Genomic DNA, 19,374 nt, shown 5'->3' with positions numbered 1-19,374 from the left:
TGCCTAATAATATGAGCTACAGTTGAAGTCGGAAGTTTACATATACCTTAGCAAATACATTTAAACTCAGTTTTTCACAATTCCTGACATTTAATCCTGATGGTATAAAATTTCCTGTYTTAGGTCAGTTAGGATCACCACTTTATTTTAAGAATGTGAAATGTCAGAATAATAGTAGAGAATTATTTATTTCAGCTTTTATTTATTTCATCACATTCCCAGTGGGTCAGAAGTTTACACACACAATTAGTATTTGGTAGCATTGCCTTTAAATTGTTTCACTTGGGTCAAACGTTTCGGGTAGCCTTCCACAAGCTTCCCACAATAAGTTGGGTGAATTTTGTCACATTCCTCCTGACAGAGCTGGTGTAACTGAGTCAGGTTTGTAGGCCTCCTTGCTCGCACACACTTTTTTCAGTACTGCCCACAAATTTTTTTATAGAATTGAGGTCAGGGCTTTGTGATGGCCACTCCAGTACCTTGACTTTGTTGTCCTTAAGCCATTTTGCCACAACTTTGGAAGTATGCTTGGGGTCATTGTTTCATTTGGAAGACCCATTTGTGACCAAGCTTTAACTTCCTGACTGATGTTGCTTCAAATATCCACATATTTTTCCTGCCTCATGATGCCATCTATTTTGTGAAGTGCACCAGTCCCTCCTGCAGCAAAGCACCCCCACAACATGATGCTGCCACCCCGTGCTTCACGGTTGGGATGTTTCTTTGGCTTGCAAGCCTCCGCCTTTTTCCTCCAATCATAAAGAGATCATTATAGCCAAACGGTTCTATTTTTGTTTCATCAGACCAGAAAACATTTCTCCAAAAACTATTAGCTTTGTCTCCATGTGCAGTTTTAAATCGTAGTCTGGCTTTTTTTATGGCGGTTTTGGAGCAGTGGCTTCTTCCTTTCTGAGGGGCCTTTCAGGTTATGTCAATATAGGACTCGTTTTACTGTGGATATAGATACTTTGTTACCCGTTTCCTCCAGCATCTTCACAAGGTCCTTTGCTGTTGTTCTGGGATTGATTTGCATTTTTCTCACAAGTACGTTCATCTCTAGGAGACAGAACGCATTCTCTTCCTGAGCGGTATGACGGCTGCGTGGTCCCATGGTGTTTATACTTGCGTACTATTGTTTGTACAGATGAACGTGGTACCTTCAGGCATTTGGAAATTGCTCCAAGGATGAACCAGACTTGTGGAGTCTACAATTTTTTTTCTGAAGTCTTGGCTGATTTCTTTTGATTTTTTCATGATGTCAAGCAAAGAGGCACTGAGTTTGAAGGTAGGCCTTGAATACATCCACAGGTACACCTCCAATTGACTCAAATGATGTCAATTAGCCTATCAGAAGCTTCTAAAGCCATTACATTTTCTCTGGAATTTTCCAAGCTGTTTAAAGGCACAGTCAATTTAGTCTATGTAAACTTCTGACCCACTGGAATTGTGATACAGTGAATTATAAGTGAAATAATCTGTAAACAATTGTTGGAAAAATGACTTGTGTCATGCACAAAGTAGATGTCCTAACCGACTTGCCGAAACTATAGTTTGTTAACAAGAAATTTGTGGAGTGGTTGAAAAACTACTCCAACCTAAGTGTATACAAACTTCCAATTTCAACTGTATGTAGAAAATGAATACTGTAAGCGATAAATACACTATATACACAGCTAAAAGCCACGTGCCACATTTTTGTGCTATGCTCAACAGTCTCTGGGTGGAGGCCAGCCATAGCCAGGCCTCTCATCTGGCTGTGTTCCTCTTCTCTGGCCTTTCCTTGCGGGATTCTGCCTCATGGTGATGTCTGCTTGTCTCCTCCTGGTAGCCCTGCTTCATAAGCCTGCTCAGGTACAGGAACAGGGTCTGGTTCACCAACACAACACACAAGGAATTATGAGGATACCTGTAATAATGTAGAATTTGAATCAAGGTGTCTGAATGCAGGGTTCCCCCAACTGGTGATTTTAATAATTTTGGAAATCTGTTCCAAAGTATTCCCGCCCTTATACAGTGCCTTCAGAACGTAGTCATACCACCCTTTGACTTTTCCCATATTTTGTTGTGTTACAGCCTGATTTTAAAAATTGATTAAATTTAGATGTTTTTGTCAATGGCCTACAATACCCCATAATTGAAATTTTTGCAACTTAATAAAAAAAGAAAAGCTGAAATGTCTTGAGTCAATAAGTATTCCATCCCTTTGATATGGCAAGTTCAGGAGTAAAAATGTGCTTAACAAGTCACAAGTTGCATGGACTGACTCTGTGTGCAACAAAAGTGTTTAAAAATCTTTTTTAATGACTACCTCATCTTTGTACCCCACACATATAATTATCTGTAAGGTCCCTCAGTCGAGCACTGGATTTGAACCACAAAGACCAGGGAAGTTTTCCAATGCCTTGCAAAGAAGGGAAGCCTATTGTTAGATGGGTAAAAAAAAGGATGGCGGAGTTATTAATTACACTTTGGATGGTGTATCAATACACCCACTACAAAGATACAGGCGTCCTTCCTAACTCAGTTTCCAGAGAGGAAGGAAACAGCTCAGGGATTTCACCATGAGGCTAATGGTGACGTTAAAACAGTTAGAGTTTAATGGCTGTGATAGGATAAAACTGAGGATGGATCAACAACATTGTAGTTTCTCCACAATACTAACCTAATTGACAGAGTGAAAAGAACGATACCTGTACAGAATAAAAGATTCCAAAACATGCATCCTGTTCGCAACAAGGCGCTAAAGTAATACTGCAAAAAATGTGGCGAAGCAATTCACTTTGTGGCCTGAATACAAAGTGTTATGTTTGGGGCAAATCCAATACAACACATTACTCTCCATATTTTTAAACATAGTGGTGGCTGCATCGTGCTATGGGTATGCTTGTAATCGAAAAGGACTGGGAGTTTTTCAGGATAAAAATAAACAATGGCAAAATCCTAAAGGAAAACCGGGTTCAGTCTGCTTTCCACCAGACACTGGGAGATGGATTCACCTTTCAGCAAGACAATAACCTAAAATACAAGGCCAAATCTACACTTGAGTTGCTTACCAAGAAGACAGTGAATGTTCCTGAGTGGCCGAGTTACAGTTTTGACTCAAATCTATTTGAAAATCTATGGCAAGTTCTGAAAATGGTTGTGTAGCAATAATCAACAACCAATTTGATGGAGCTTGAAGAAATTTGAAAAGAATAATGCACAATACAGGTGTGGAAAATTCTTATATACTTACCCAGAAAGACTCACAGCTGTAATCATTGCCATAGGTGCTTCTACAAAGTATTGACTCGGGTGTGAATACTTAAGTAAATTAGATATTTCTGTATTTATCTAAAAACATGTTTTCACTTTGTCATTATGGGGTATTGTGTGTAGATTTTTTATTTATTTAATCCATTTAGAATTTAGGCTGTAACACAACAAAATATGAAATAAGTCAAGGGGTATGAATACAGTGCCCTCCACTAATATTGGCACTCTTTGTAAATATGAGCAAAACAGGCTGTAAAAAATAATATTTATTGGTTATCCTCTTGGTCTTTCATTCAAACTATTCACAGAAATCAAACTTTCAATTAAAGTAAAATAATTGAAAGAAAAAAAAAATCCTAACATAAAACAAATATTTTTCTCACATATATGTGTGCCACAATTATTGGCACCCCTTCATTCAATACTTTGTGCAACCTCCCTTTGCCAAGATAACAGCTCTGAGTCTTCTCCTATAATGCGTAATGAGGTTGGAGAACACATGGCACGGGGTCTGAGACCATTCCTCCATACATAATYTCTCCAGATCCTTCAGATTTGAGGTCCAAGCTCGTGGACTCTCCCCTTCAGCTCATCCCACAGATTTTCTATGGGGTTTAGGTCAGGGGACTGGGATGGCCATGGCAAAACCTTGATTATGTGGTCAGTGAACCATTTTTGTGTTGATTTAGAGGTGTGCTTTGGTTCATTGTCCTGCTGAAAGATCCAATCAAGGCCCAGTTTAAGCTTCCTAGAAGAGGCAGTCAGGTTGTGATTTAATATCTGCTGGTGCTTGATGGAGTCCATGATACCATGTATCCTAACAAATTGTCCAGGGCAAGAAAAACAGAAAAACAGGCCCACAACATCAATGATCCACCACCGTACTTCACAGTGGGGATGAGGTACTTTTCTGCATGGATATCTTTCTGTCTACGCCAAACCCACCTCTGGTGTTTGTTTCCAAAAAGCTATATTTTGGTCTCATCTGACCATAGAACCCGGTCCCATTGAAAGTTCCAGTAACGTTTGGCAAACTAGGCGCTTGAGTTTGTTGTTTGATGACAGCAAAGGATTTTTTATGGCAACGCTCCCAAACAACTTGTGGTTACATAGGTGGTGTCTGATCGTAGTTTTGGAGACTTTCTGAACCCAAGACCCAACTAACGTCTGCAATTCTCCAGCTATGATCCTTGGAGATTTGTTGGCCACTCTAACCATCCTTCACTGTGCGTGGGGTCAATAAAGACCGAAAAAAGTTCTGTGGTAAACACAGGCTTATGGAGATCTTGTACATTTTGTTCTATGAAATCATCTTCATTAGCTAACGTCACTTTTTGTGAATTTTTAAGCAGTTATGTATTCAAAACAAGCACATAAAGTCTTCATAATTCATAAAGGTCATGTTAACTGACTGATATTATCTTATAGATCAAAACGTATAAGATCTCCCGTGTTAACCTCAGACCTTATTTTTGGCGTTTATCCCTAAACCCCATTCTTCCCCATTCATTTACCCCATAGGAATGGCTGAACGAACCAGAGGTAACTCATTTACGTTTTTTAGGACTGGTAAGCACAAGGTTGGAGTTAAGGGTAGTTCTCCATGAATCCACTAGAGGCAAGTACAGACAGTTTCAATGGAACATTTATGGTAAAATACAGAGCTTCATTCACTCATTTCATTTTAGTTATAATAGCCAGGCTAGTTCACTCAGTAAAATTAGCCATTGTTTTCATGGAGTCATGTAACCCATAAAACTAATTAGAAAACACAGTGACTATCAAAAAAACAAACATTATTCACATCATACACAGTAGCACACACAGCGCAGTTTTACATTGTACTGAAACGTATATTTTATTTAATAAGAGTGTATGATATAATACTTTGTTAGTTATGTAAAGCAGGGTTACATGATGTGACAGAGCCATGCACTGGTTTCACAATATGGTCATTTCTGGTTAATTGAAATTGAAATTTTCATGTCAGTCAACCTATCTCATCCACTGGTGATCATTTCCATCTTGACATGAATCATTCGATGTGAATAACTCAGCAGAAAGCCAAGGGACCTCTTGGACAATAATTGGTTACACACATGATTATACCAATTCAACGCATTCTGCTGAACATTTATACTGGGTGAATTCCTAGAAGAGCATGTGAATGACACCCACATATTAAATCACAGGGGGCGCCAAGAAAGACTGAAATCTGTACCTTCCATGCCTCCTCAAGCTCAGGGGTCCATCTCTCTTTGAGAATGGGTTGGACAGCACAGATGAATTCTGCTCCTACATACTGGAAAGAAATCACACCAGAATAGAAATGTATGCATGTATACAACAACAAAAATGCTAACTCTAACTTTGCTTAAGATGCACCGTCAGTGTGTGTGTCTTACGCTGTAGTATTTGGGTGGGGCGTTGTAATGGTAATGGCTCATCCCTAGCTCCACAGCCAGGACCTCTAGTCTCTCCAGCTGGTCCAGTCTGGCCACACTTTTCTCAATGAAGGACATTACTCTGAGAGGAAACACAGGCCTGGATATTAGGACCCACAGGCACACCTTGGATTATCATCATCATTTGATCATACAGCAGGCACTTAATGTGATCCAATTCATTTAGTCATCTTTTATCCTCTCTTTCAACAATTGTTCTCCAACATTAAACCCTGAAACTGAACATGGTTTCGTTGTTGCCCGTAGGCCTGTCTTTTACGCCAAAGAGCATGTTAGGGAGAGTTTATGCAGAAAGATAAATATGCACAAAAATATGGGGGCCGGTGAGGACATTCTGCACTAATGCCTGTGCAAGTGATTTGAGGGGCACTTGGCCTTTTCCTGGGAGTATAAGCTCGGAAGGGCCGTGTGGAGATGTAGTGTACATATCCCTGTCTGTCTCCTGTAATGCCACTGTAGCCTTCATACCTTTGATTAAGTGGAGTCCTCAGGCTTAATTAGGTTTATTGGCCTTTTGTGGGGAGGAAAACTAAGAGGCTCAGCATACCCCAGTGACACAACAGAATGGAGAAAACACACCATTGGGAGCTGCATATGGAGGATAAGTGTGTTCTTCACTGGCAGCAGACCTGATAATAACTAGCCAGATAATGATAATCTCATATAGGGACACAAACAGTGTTGACAGATCTTTGAAATAGGAAACTTAATCTCTACAGTATGTCATACATTAGTTTGCTTCAATGTAATCAGTGATGGTACATTGTGAGATTTTGAGATATATGTAAAAATACCATTCCCTCAGCGGTACACCGGCTGTAGTGTATTGAACTTAAGAGTTGTACAGTGTTGTGGTGTGGCGACTGACCGTAGGCCATGTGACCTCAGCTCCCGGCTGGTACGTAACGTCTCAAGGTCCTCCACGTCTCGGAACAGGAAGAATACATCCTTGCATTCTGGATGGGTCTCAAATAACCTGTTACCAAGACAACAGACATGAGCCTACAAGAGCCAAGCCTGCCTTAACCAAACTGACGTATTCATGCCCACACACAAACATCCCTCCGTCCTCCAAATTCTCCCACTGACTACGTAACAGAGTTCAAGCAAGGCTGTAAATAAGGTCATGAAAGTCTTCCACTATGTTTTTTTTACAATGTAAGTGTTGATATGGTCCTCTAGTTAAGCCATGCCTGTCTCTATCCTTGTAAATATCTTCAAGGTGGCGTTTAAAATCATCACATCTCATCCACACAGTGATTTTAAGAAAATCTCTATGAGATCTGATTGTTTGTTTGAGCCCCTTGCAGTTATCAGTCCTGGCTGCTCTCTAACCCTCAGTCCTTGCCTGCTTTGCTCTAGGCCTACTATGGGCTGCAATCACAACATCAAAACACTCAGTGCCAGGGGGTGTAAACCCACTTGTCCTTCTCCTCGTAGAGCTGCCTGTATTGAGTTCCCCTACCCTTTAAGGTGTCATAATTCAGTCCCCAGATGTGGTGATCTGGCCCTGGCCGTAAAAGTTCCCTTGCCCTTTCAGACACAATCATGTATGGCCTTTCTCATAGACTTTGTTGCTTTCATGATATGGTTCGATATATATATATTTTTTTTWAATTATATTTTCTATTTTATTTTATGCATTTTGGGCCTGATTCAGACTTAGTAAATCGTTTCATTTTTTACGCGTGCAGTCAAAAACGTGATTTTCCTCTGTTTTATATATATTTCCACACTATGAGAATGGAATAATACTATCAAATTGTGAAAATTATGTTAATGTCCTTTTAGTGTAAGAGCTGTTTGAAATGACCACTGGAAATTGTTGCCTGTTTTGATGGGCTGGAGTTTTGGTCTGCCTGGTGACATCACCATGCGGTAAATAAGTTAATGGAGCAATAAGAAAGAAAGTTCCAAACTTGTCTGCCAATGACAGATAGTTTTCAATTGTCCCTTCCCCACTCAGACCACTCCCAGACAGTCCTATAAAAAGTCTTGCTTGAGAAATAATCTTTGCTAAGAAGCAATTTTTGTTTATTTTTGACCATTTTAATTGAAAACAATCACAGTAAGGTACTTAATTGTTACCCAGAAATTATTTTATATTGAGATAAAAATGGCTTCATTGGACCTTTAACAAGAGATTTAACTCATGTTGCAATACTATCAGGGAGCATTTCCAGCAGAGGTGTCTACCTTAAATATAGTCATGAAATCAGTAAACACATACCCTGCTGTGAGTTCCATAATGTATACATCACCATTTATGGTATATACCATTAAAGCCCTGTAGGATCTAAAGGAACCATGCATGAATTACTTGGCTTTATAATGCTAATTATGTTAATAGTAATCAACCAATCATCTCCTCTTTTTTTGTGTTTTCCCTCATCCCTCTAGTCAATCATTTTATGAAGTGAGGTACATACACTTTGATTTGCACCTCTTACTGCCTCTGTGCGTGAGGGAGAAAAACACTTTTACACTCACAGTTGTATCTCAGTCCATTGCTACTGTCATAAACACAAGGCCCTAGAAATAAATGAATAGGAGCAGAGAAGAGATGTGTGAGATGATTTCAAAATAAGTCTCTCTGAATGGTGGCTATGTTCTTGCATTAAAAATGATTGCTTTTTTATGCATTTTGGCTGATAATAAAACTTGTACTATAAGTGATACGTATCAGGGGACTTAAGTTGACACATGAATTATATGGAATTATGCCACAATTACTAGAACCTTTAAAGAATAACAGTGAATGACAAACTATGAACAGGGAAGCAAAGTAATACATGCTGAAGAAAAAAACATAATTTTCTGGACATGTGCTGCACTGAATGCAGACCTGAATAAATTGTACAATTCTGTGGCTAGGTGAAATGGATGTCAAGATAAGTGGATTTCGAGATGAGTCCTATTCCGGGCAAAGCTGCAAAGGACATATTCTTTACTGTGAATGTCATTCTCACTTTATAGGCACAATGTAATTCATACCACACCTCACTGATGTGAGAGCACAGGGGAAATGACCCTTGTCTCTTTTTCTCCCACACACAGAAAACCACGGTTCAAGAGCTCGACACTTTGATCTACAATGTATTCCCTGTACTTGAGGGGTTTGAAGTGGAAGTGGAATTCTAATTCCTGCTCTCTCATATGCAGTAGGTATTTCAAAGGCTCGCCTCTGATTGAAGAGTTTACATTTCCTCACATAGCATGCACACAGCATAATCTCTACAGTCCATCAATTACATTTCCACTGTCAGCTTATAGAAAATACATTCCCTGGTGAGACACTCTTGGTCTAGTAGTACACAGAGCAGAGGAGGGCAAAAAGGTGGAGTCTTCACAGTGCTGCTGGTCTAATTGAATGTGCATGCTGTTAACCTGAGGACAGCCTTGCTGATAACCCGAGGACAGCCTTTGTTTCTAGGGGCCTTGAAGTGACCTTAAACCATGGAAGGCCCGAGTGGTCCCAGGCCAACACGCTAAGGTCAATCTCTTCAACTCTCTGGATCTCCTCCAGGCCAGGGACACATTGCCCTGATTGGGCTTGAAGCCATCTGCTGTGCTGTGCCTGGTGGTCTCTCTCTCTCCATCTCTCTCCACTAACAGCCATAATGTCTGACTACATTAGCACCAAACTAGGAATGCATTGTGCACTCAATATTCATGTTTTTTTCTCTCTCTGCAAGCTATTACATTTCAAAGGCTGGCCATTGTGCTAGTTGCAATGTATTTTCTTTGCTGTGAATGTCTTTGTTTGTCAATAGATGGGAAGAGGACTGGTGCTGTATATTTGTTATGCAACATTGAGATGTAATGTTGGATGATGGGAGGGAGGGAGGGAGGCAACACCCTCCAACCCCTTCATAAAAGTCTCCAAGCCCCAAGGCAGAAGGATGTGGCAGCGGTTAAAGAATAGGACTATGTACAGTTGCTTGCTTGTGAGCAGAGGTTAGGCACAATGTCACAGTCACGTTCAATCATTGAGCCCTGAGACTCCTCTCTGTTGTGAACCAAATAATGTCTTTCCCTAAAATGCCTTGAGAGCTTTTTGGGCAGCACAAGGAGTGACATAATTTTATTAGGATGATGGGGCTTAATTCTCATACAATATTACAATTATAATGTGTTGATCCTACATTTTGATCCTACTGTTTCCACAAAGGCATATGTATTGCAGCTATAATTAACACACATAGACAAATCACTACTGTGTAATAACATACAGTTTGAATAATGTGAAGTTGGCATATTCTTTAATTTATAGTCATGTATGGGCCTGAGGGCACACAGATATTGTGTTGTGAATTCTGTAATGAATGTATTGTAATGTTTTTAATTTTGTATAACTGCCTTAATTTTGCTGGACACAATGAATAGTAGCTGCTGCCTTGGCAGCTAATGGGGATCCATAATAAATACAAATACGTCATGAATGATAATAAACGTAACATTAGTCACTTACAGTATCATGCAGTCCCTGCGGTCAAACTGTCTTTGTTCTAGCCAATTTATTCAATCATTTCTGGAATGTATTTATCTCTGTTATTTCAAGTTGAGCGCAATAGTGTTGAAGAGTTTTGCCTTTCTGTGAGCGAGATGTGTATTATGAAAATGTTCAGTCTGATAAAGCAAATGTCTAACTTTCTTACAAATAACTAAAACAAAATTATTCAAAACACCTCACCTGACGAACATAATAATTCCAACTTTCGCAATGTCCTCCTGGATAACTTTCCAGGACTCTCTGATCATCTGGATTTGCTTCTCGTTGAGATGCGCAACATCTTCTTCCGTTTTTGTCTCTCCAAGTGTTTTTGGTGCCAGTCCTGATATTGCGCAGCCCATGCTTCTTGCTACAGTACAATTAACTTAAATGTAGGTAACCTACTTTAGTAATAACACAACAGACGCAAAAATAACCGAATTACTGCCGTGAGAAAGGTCTGCTCCCCTGGCATATGGTTCACGTATACTCCTCTTGCGCGTATAGCTGTAAATCTAGGCTACACCAGAGGTTCCCAAAATGTTCTGTTCCGGGGACCATCAAATCGCTATCAAAAACTCGGGGATTCGTAGATTTTTTTTTACATAAAATATCTTAGCAGTTCATTTTTTAAAATGAATGTAACACATTAAAATGCTATTTTTATTATTATAAACAATTTTGATTGTGAAAAGTAAAATAACATTTCTTATAATAACATTAATAATCCCAACTGTTATTAGAATTCATTTATTTATCATAAAACATCTAAAATAGTCACAGAAGACCTACAATACCCCGGAACACAGATTGGAAACCACTGGGCAACACCATCCAGCATGAAYGGGATTCAGTGATATCCAGAGCGCAGGAGTGCTTCGTAATAAGAGTTCATTTTCTGTAACCTTGAGGGGAGGGGTAACATTTTTTCCCATAACTACTGCCAAAAGCACATCGATGAATACTGTAGTAGTCTATGCATCTTATATATGTATTTAATAGGCTTCATATAGGTAAATATGACCATTAAAACAATGTGGAGATATATGATTAATCAATGGAATCAAACTGAAGATGGTTTATAATATTTCTATCATATTTCCTGGGGCGTTTCCAAGATTTGAAGACATTGGAGGCTTAGCCCAAAGCCAGAGGTGGAACTGTAGTAGAGGTGTATSGGGGAATCCTCCCCCGGAGAAGAACAATTTAATTTCAGCAGCTAAATGCATTAATCTSGTGTACTTTGAGATGAACCTTGAGAGATTAGAGCACTAAGAATTTTGTAAAGAAAAATATAAAATAACTTTCATTAATGTGGATGAACTATGCTGTCACGTTCCTGACCTATTTTCCTTTGTTTTGTATTATTTTAGTTGGTCAGGGCGTGAGTTGGGTGGGTTGTCTATGGTTGATTTTCTATGTTGGGATTTTGTGTTCGGCCTGGTATGATTCTCAATCAGAGACAGCTGTCAATCGTTGTCCCTGATTGAGAATCATACTTAGGCAGCCAGGGTTTCACTTGTGTTTTGTGGGTGTTTGTTCCTGTGGAGGTTTTGTTGCCACACAGGACGGTTTCGGTTTTGTCACGTTGGTTGTTTTTTGTATTTTGAAGTGTTTTGTTGACTTTCATTAAAAGAATGAACACTAACCACTCTGCGTTTTGGTCCACACCTTCTGTCAGCGAGGACAGCCGTAACATATGCCTTTAAAATAGGACTTGAAGAAAGACCTGCAGGGGGTCTGTTTCCCAAGTGCAGGGGGTTTGAAAATGTTAATTATAACAATTAATTTCTCCAAGGTACTTCAATACAAAGCTAAAGGTGGTTGAGGCTGACTAGTTGCTGACACTTGTCATCATGCAATACATAGGCAAGATATTTTACATTTAAGAGCTAATGAGAGTCCCCTTACCATCTCTGCACACTACTAAAATGAATAAATAATTAAGGTAACAGACATTTCAATATAGTCTATTCTCACTTTTATAACTGACAATCAACAGAACATAACATATGAATGCCGACAAAAATGAATAGCCTCTTGTAATTTATTTTTAAAGACACAAGTAGGTGTCAGGACTTCCGCCGAAGTCGGTCCCTCTCCTTGTTCGGGCGATGTTCGGCGGTCGACGTCACCGATCTTCTAGCCATCACTGATCCATTTTTCATTTTCCATTGGTTTTGTCTCGTCTTCCTTCACACCTGGTTCCAATCCCATCAATTACATGTGTATTTAACCCTCTGTTTCCCATGTCCTTGTCGGAGATTGTTTGTTTGTATGTTCGTGTATTATGTATTGGTGCACGACGGGTTCTTGTACCCACTTTTATTTATGTTGTATTTTTGGTTTTGGAGTTTTGTTAAGTCTAAACGACTCCATTTATACCAAGTTCGATTCTCCTGCACCTGACGTCCCTGCCACCTACACACGTTGTTACAGTAGGTATATTTGATTTCAAATACGTACAGTGGCTTGTGAAAGTATTCACCCCCTTGTCATGTTTCCTATTTTGTTGCCTTACAACCTGGAATTAAAATACATTTTTGGGGGGTTTGTATCATTTGAATTACTCTACATGCCTACCACTTTGAAGATGCAAAATATGTTTTATTGTGAAACAAACAAGAAATAAACAAAAAAACAGAACTTGAACGTGCATAACTATTCACCCCCCCAAAATCATTACTTTGTAAAGCCACCTTTTGCAGTGATTACAGCTGCAAGTCTCTTGGAGTATGTCTCTATTAGCTTGGCACATCTAGCCACTGGGATTTTTGCCCATTCTTCAAGGCAAAACTACTCCAGCTCCTTCAAGTTGGATGGGTTCTGCTGGTGTACAACAATCTTTAAGTCATACCACAGATTCTCAATTGGATTGAGGTCTGAGCTTCGACTAGGCCATTCCAAGACATTTAAATGTTTCCCCTTTAAACTACTCGAGTGTTGCTTTAGCAGTATGCTTAGGGTCATTGTCCTGCTGGAAGGTGAACCTCCGTCCCAGGCTCAAAGCTCTGGAAGATTGAAACAGGTTTCCCTCAACAATTTCCCTGTGTTTAGCGCCATCCATCAATCCTTCAATTCTGAACAGTTTCCCAGTCCCTGCCGATGAAAAACATCCCCACAGCATGATGCTTCCACAACCATGCTTCACTGTGGGGATGGTGTTCTCGGGGTGATGGAGGTGTTGGGTTTGCGCCAGACATAGCATTTTCCTTGATGGCCAAAAAGCTCAATTTTAGTCTCATCTGATCAGAGTACCATCTTCCATATATTTGGGGAGTCTCCCACATCTTTTGGTGAACACCAAACGTGTTTGCTTATTTTGTTCTTTAAGCAATGGCTTTTTGTTGGCCACTCTTCCATAAAGCCCAGCTCTGTGGAGTGTACGGCTTAAAGTGGTCCTATGGAGCTTTGCAGCTCCTTCAGGGTTATCTTTGGTCTCTTTGTTGCCTCTCTGATTTAATGCCCTTCTTGCCTGGTCCGTGAATTTTGGTGGGCGGCCCTCTCTTGGCAGGTTTGTTGTGGTGCCATATTCTTTAAAGTTTTTAATCATGGATTTAATGGTGCTCCGTGGGATGTTCAAAGTTTTGGATATTTTTTTATAACCCAACCCTCATCTGTACTTCTCCACAACTTTGTCCTTGACCTGTTTGGAGAGCTCCTTGGTTTTCATGGTGCCGCTTGCTTGGTGGTGCCTCTTGCTTAGTGGTGTTGCAGACTCTGGGGCCTTTCAGAACAGGTGTATATTTACTGAGATCATGTGACAGATCATGTGACACTTAGATTGCACACAGGTAGACTTTATTTAACTAATTATGTGACTTCTGAAGGTACTTGGTTGCACCAGATCTTTTTTATGGGCTTCCGAGCAAAAGGTGTGAGCACATATGCATGCACCACTTTCAATTTAATATTTTTTTTTTTTTTGAAACAAGGTATTTTTACCATTTCACTTCACCAATTTGGACTATTTTGTGTATGTCCATTTTATGAAATCCAATTAAAAATGAATTTAAATTACAGGTTGTAATGCAACAAAATACGAAAAACGCCAAGGGGGTTGAATACTTCTGCAACGCACTGTAGTTCCACCAGCAAAATTGGGATGAAGTGGAATAATAAAAAAGGATGAGAAATAACAGTAACCTAGCCTACTGTTCTTGCTGACAAGCACACTAATTATTATGTATACAGTGCCTTCTAAAAGTATTCATACCCCTTGATTTATTCCACATTTTGTTGTGTTACAGCCTGAATAAAAAAGGTATTAAATATTTTTTCTCACCCATCTACACACAATACCCCATACTGACAAAGTGAAAATATGTTTTTAGACATTTTTACAAATGTATTGAACATGAAATACAGAATTATCTAATTTACATAAGTATTCAAACCCCTGATTTCGATACCTGGATTGTGCAACATTAGCCATTATTATTTTCATTAAACTCAGTCATATTGGTTGTTGATCATTGCTACACAACCATTTTCAGGTCTTACCATAGATTTTCAAGTAGATTTTAGTCAAACTGTAACTTGGCCACTCAGGAAAATTCACTGTCTTCTAGGTAAGCAACTCCAGTGTAGCTGTGGCCTTGTGTTTTAAGTTATTGTCATGCTGAAAGGTGAATTCATCTCCCAGTGTCTGGTGGAAAGCAGACTGAACCCGATTTTCCTCTAGGATTTTGCCTTTGCTTAGCTACATCCCGTTTCTCTTTTATCCTGAAAAAATTCCCAGTCCTTAATGATTACAAGCCTATCCCTAACATGATGCAGTCACCACTATGCTTGAAAATATGGAGAGTGGTACTCAGAAATATGTTGCATTGGATTTGCCCAAACACAACACTTTGTATTCAGGGTAAAAAGTGAATTGCTTTGCCAAATTTGTTGCAGTATTACTTTAGTGCCTTTTTGCAAACAGGATGCATGTTTTGAAATATTTTTTATTCTGTACAGGCTTCCTTCTTTTCCCTCTGTCAGTTAGGTTAGTATTGTGGAGTAACTACAATGTAGTTGATCCATCCTCATTTTCTCCTATCACAGCCATGTTTTAAAGTCACCATTGACCTCATGGTGAAATCCCTGAGCGGTTTCCCTCCTCCCCAGCAACTGAGTTAGGAAGGACACCTGTATCTTTGGAGTGACTGGGTGTATTGACACACCATCCAAATTGTAATTAATAATTTCACCATGCTCAAAGGGATAATCAATGTCGGCTTTTTATTTTTACCCATCTACTAATAGGTGCCCTTTGTTGAGGCATTGGAAAACCTCTCTGGTCTTTGTGGTTGAATCTGATTTTGAAATTCATTGCTCAATTGAGGGACCTTACAGATAGATGTACAGTGAGTACAGAGATGACATTCAAAAATCATGTTAAACACTATTATTGCACACATAGTGAGTCCATGCAACTTAACGTCATTTTTACTCCTGAAATTATTTAGGCTTGCCATAACAAAGGGGATGAATACTTCTTGACGCATGACATTTCAGCTTTTAATTCATTTGTAAACATTTCGAAAAACAATTACACTTTCACATTATGGGGTATTGTGTGTAGGCCACACAATCCCTTTTATATTCAGGCTGTAACAACAAAATGTGGAAAAAGTCAAGGGGTGTGAATAATGTGTGTGTGTGTGTATATATATACAGTGGGGAGAACAAGTATTTGATACACTGCCGATTTTGCAGGTTTTCCTACTTACAAAGCATGTAGAGGTCTGTAATTTTTATCATAGGTACACTTCAACTGTGAGAGACGGAATCTAAAACAAAAATCCAGAAAATCACATTGTATGATTTTTAAGTAATTCATTTGCATTTTATTGCATGACATAAGTATTTGATCACCTACCAACCAGTAAGAATTCCGGCTCTCACAGACCTGTTAGTTTTTCTTTAAGAAGCCCTCCTGTTTCTCCACTCATTACCTGTATTAACTGCACCTGTTTGACCTGTTACCTGTATAAAAGACACCTGTCCACACACTCAATCAAACAGACTCCAACCTCTCCACAATGGCCAAGACCAGAGAGCTGTGTAAGGACATCAGGGATAAAATTGTAGACCTGCACAAGGCTGGATGGGCTACAGGACAATAGGCAAGCAGCTTGGTGAGAAGGCAACAACTGTTGGCGCAATTATTAGAAAATAGAAGAAAATAGAAGAAGTTCAAGATGATGGTCAATCACCCTCGGTCTGGGGCTCCATGCAAGATCTCACCTCGTGGGGCATCAATGATCATGAGGAAGGTGAGGGATCAGCCCGAACTACACGGCAGGACCTGGTCAATGACCTGAAGAGAGCTGGGACCACAGTCTCAAAGAAACCATTAGTAACACCACTACGCCGTCATGGATTAAAATCCTGCAGCGCACACAAGGTCCCCCTGCTCAAGCAGGCGCATGTCAGGCCCGTCTGAAGTTTGCCAATGACCATCTGGATGATCCAGAGAGGGAATGGGAGAAGGTCATGTGGTCTGATGATTCAAAAATAGAGCTTTTTGGTCTAAACTCCACTCGCCGTGGTTTGGAGGAAGAAGAAGGATGAGTACAACCCCAAGACACACATCCCAACCGTGAAGCATGGAGGTGGAAACATCATTCTTTGGGGATGCTTTTCTGAAAGGGGACAGGACGACTGCACCGTATTGAGGGGAGGATGGATGGGCCATGTATTGCGAGATCTTAGCCAACAACCTCCTTCCCTCAGTAAGAGCATTGATGATGGGTCGTGGCTGGGTCTTCCAGTTGACAACGACCCGAAACACACAGCCAGGGCAATAAGGAGTGGCTCCGTAAGAAGTATCTCAAGGTCTTGGAGTGGCCTAGCCAGTCTCCAGCCTGAACCCAATAGAAAATCTTTGGGGAGCTGAAAGTCCGTATTGCCCAGCGACAGCCCCGAAACCTGAAGGATCTGGAGAAGGTCTGTATGGAGGAGTGGGCCAAATCCCTGCTGCAGTGTGTGCAAACCTGGTCAAGAACTACAGGAAACGTATGATCTCTGTAATTGCAAACAAACGATTCTGTACCAAATATTAAGTTCTGCTTTTCTGATGTATCAAATACTTATGTCATGCAATAAAATGCTAATGAATTACTTAAAAATCATACAATGTGATTTTCGGGATTTTTGTTTTAGATTCCGTCTCTCACAGTTGAAGTGTACCTATGATAAAAATTACAGACCTCTACATGCTTTTTAAGTAGGAAAATCTGCAAAATCGGCAGTGTATCAAATACTTGTTCTCCCCACTGTATATACAGTTGAAGTCGGAAGTTTACGTACACCTTAGCCAAATACATTTAAACTCAGTTTTTCACAATTCCAATTTAATCCAAGTAAAAATTCCTTATTTTAGGATCACCACTTTATTTTAAGATTGTAAAATGTCAGAATAATAGTAGAGAGAATGATTTATTGCAGCTTTTATTTCTTTCATCACATTCCCAGTGGGTCAGAAGTTTGCATACACTCAATTAGTATTTGGTAGCATTGCCTTTATATTGTTTAACTTGGGTCAAACGTTTAGGGTAGCCTTCCACAAGCTTGGCACAATAAGTTGGGTGAATTTTGGCCCATTCCTCCTGACAGAGCTTGTGTAACTGAGTCAGGTTTGTAGGCCTCCTTGCTCACACACGCCTTTTCAGTTCTGCCCACAAATGTTCTATAGGATTGAGGTCAGGGCTTTGTGATGGCCACTCCAATACATTGACTTTGTTGTCTTTAAGCCATTTTGCAACAACTTTGGAAGTATGCTTGGGGTCATTGCCCATTTGGAAGACCCATTTGCGACCAAGCAAGACTGATGTCTTGAGATGTTGCTTCAATATATCCACATATTTTTCCTGCCTCATGATGCCATCTATTTTGTAAAGTGCACCAGTCCCTCCTGCAGCAAAGCACCCCCACAACATGATGCTGCCACCCCTGTGCTTCACGGTTGGGATGGTGTTCTTCGACTTGCAAGCCTCCCCCTTTCTCCTCCAAACATGAAGATGGTCATTATGGCCAAACTGTTATATTTTTGTTTCATCAGACCAGAGGACATTTCTCCAAAAAGTACGATCTTTGTCTCCATGTGCAGTTGCAAACCGTAGTCTGGTTTTTTTTATGACGGTTTTGGAGCAGTGACTTCTTCCTTGCTGAGCGGCCATTCAGGTTATGTCAATATGGGACTCGTTTTACTGTGGATATATATACTTTGTACCGGTTTCCTCCAGCATCTTCACAAGGTTGCTGTTGTTCTGGGATTGATTTGCACTTTTCGCACCAGAGTACGTTAATCTCTAGGAGACAGAACGCATCTCCTTCCTGGGCGGTATGACGGCTGCGTGGTCCCATGGTGTGTATACTTGCGTACTATTGTTTGTACAGATGAACATGGTACCTTTTTCTGAGGTCTTGGCTGATTTCTTTTGATTTTCCCATGATGTCAAGCAAAGAGGCACTGAGTTTGAAGGTAGGTCTTGAAATACATCCACAGGTACACCTCCAATTGACTCAAATTATGTCAATGAGCTTATCAGAAGCTTCTAAAACCATGACATAATTTTCAGGAATTTTCCAAGCTGTATAAAGGCACAGTCATTTTAGCGTATGTAAACTTCTGACCCACTGGAATTGTGATACAGTTAATTTTAAGTGAAATAATCTGTCTGTAAACAATTGTTGGAAAAATGACTTGTGTCATGCACAAAGTAGATGTCCTAACCGACTTGCCAAAAATATAGTTGGTTAACAAGAAATTTGTGGAGTGGTTGAAAAACGAGTTTTAATGACTCCAACCTAAGTGTATGTAAACTTCCGACTACAACTGTATACATATACAGTACCAGTCAAAACTTTGGACACATTCTCATTCAAGGGTTTCTCTTTATTTTTCTTCTATAGAATAATAGTGAAGACATCAAAACTATGAAATAACACATATGGAATAATGTAGTAACCAAAAATGTGTTAAACAAATCAAAATATAATTGATATTCTTCAAAGTAGCCACCCTTTGTATTGATGACAGCTTTGCACACTCTTGGCATTCTCTCAACCAGCTTCATAAGGAATGCTTTTCCAAAAGTCTTGAAGGAGTTCCCACATATGATGAGCACTTGTTGGCTGCTTTTCCTTCACTCTGCGGTCCAACTCATCCCA

General features: G+C 39.8%; 1 protein-coding gene across 1 annotated transcript; it reads right to left on the bottom strand.

The window, feature by feature from the left end:
* Positions 1-1,383: 1,383 nt before the first annotated feature.
* LOC111963021 (neuroglobin-like) lies at positions 1,384-10,726 on the bottom strand. Its single transcript, XM_023986242.2, has 5 exons — positions 10,414-10,726; positions 6,589-6,696; positions 5,661-5,781; positions 5,477-5,557; positions 1,384-1,866 (listed from the first exon to the last, which is right to left on the bottom strand). The coding sequence occupies exons 1-5, from the start codon at positions 10,572-10,574 to the stop codon at positions 1,747-1,749; spliced, it is 591 nt and encodes a 196-aa protein (XP_023842010.1). The 5' UTR covers positions 10,575-10,726; the 3' UTR covers positions 1,384-1,746.
* Between the last annotated feature and the right edge of the window lie 8,648 nt (positions 10,727-19,374).

Source organism: Salvelinus sp. IW2-2015, linkage group LG4q.2 (genome assembly GCF_002910315.2).
Source record: "Salvelinus sp. IW2-2015 linkage group LG4q.2, ASM291031v2, whole genome shotgun sequence".
NCBI lineage: Eukaryota > Metazoa > Chordata > Actinopteri > Salmoniformes > Salmonidae > Salvelinus > Salvelinus sp. IW2-2015.
Note: the sequence above shows the minus strand (reverse complement) of the source record. Positions and strands in the feature narration are given on the sequence as shown.

What these genes read in the sequence shown, in the direction of transcription:
- LOC111963021 (XM_023986242.2), bottom strand. Translation starts at nt 10,574, where the DNA reads ATGGGCTGCGCAATATCAGGACTGGCACCAAAAACACTTGGAGAGACA. An exon ending in GGAATTATTATGTTCGTCAG is followed by an intron (nt 6,697 to 10,413) that starts GTGAGGTGTTTT and finishes TCTTGGTAACAG; the next exon opens with GTTATTTGAGACCCATCCAG. An exon ending in CTGAGGTCACATGGCCTACG is followed by an intron (nt 5,782 to 6,588) that starts GTCAGTCGCCAC and finishes GTTTCCTCTCAG; the next exon opens with AGTAATGTCCTTCATTGAGA.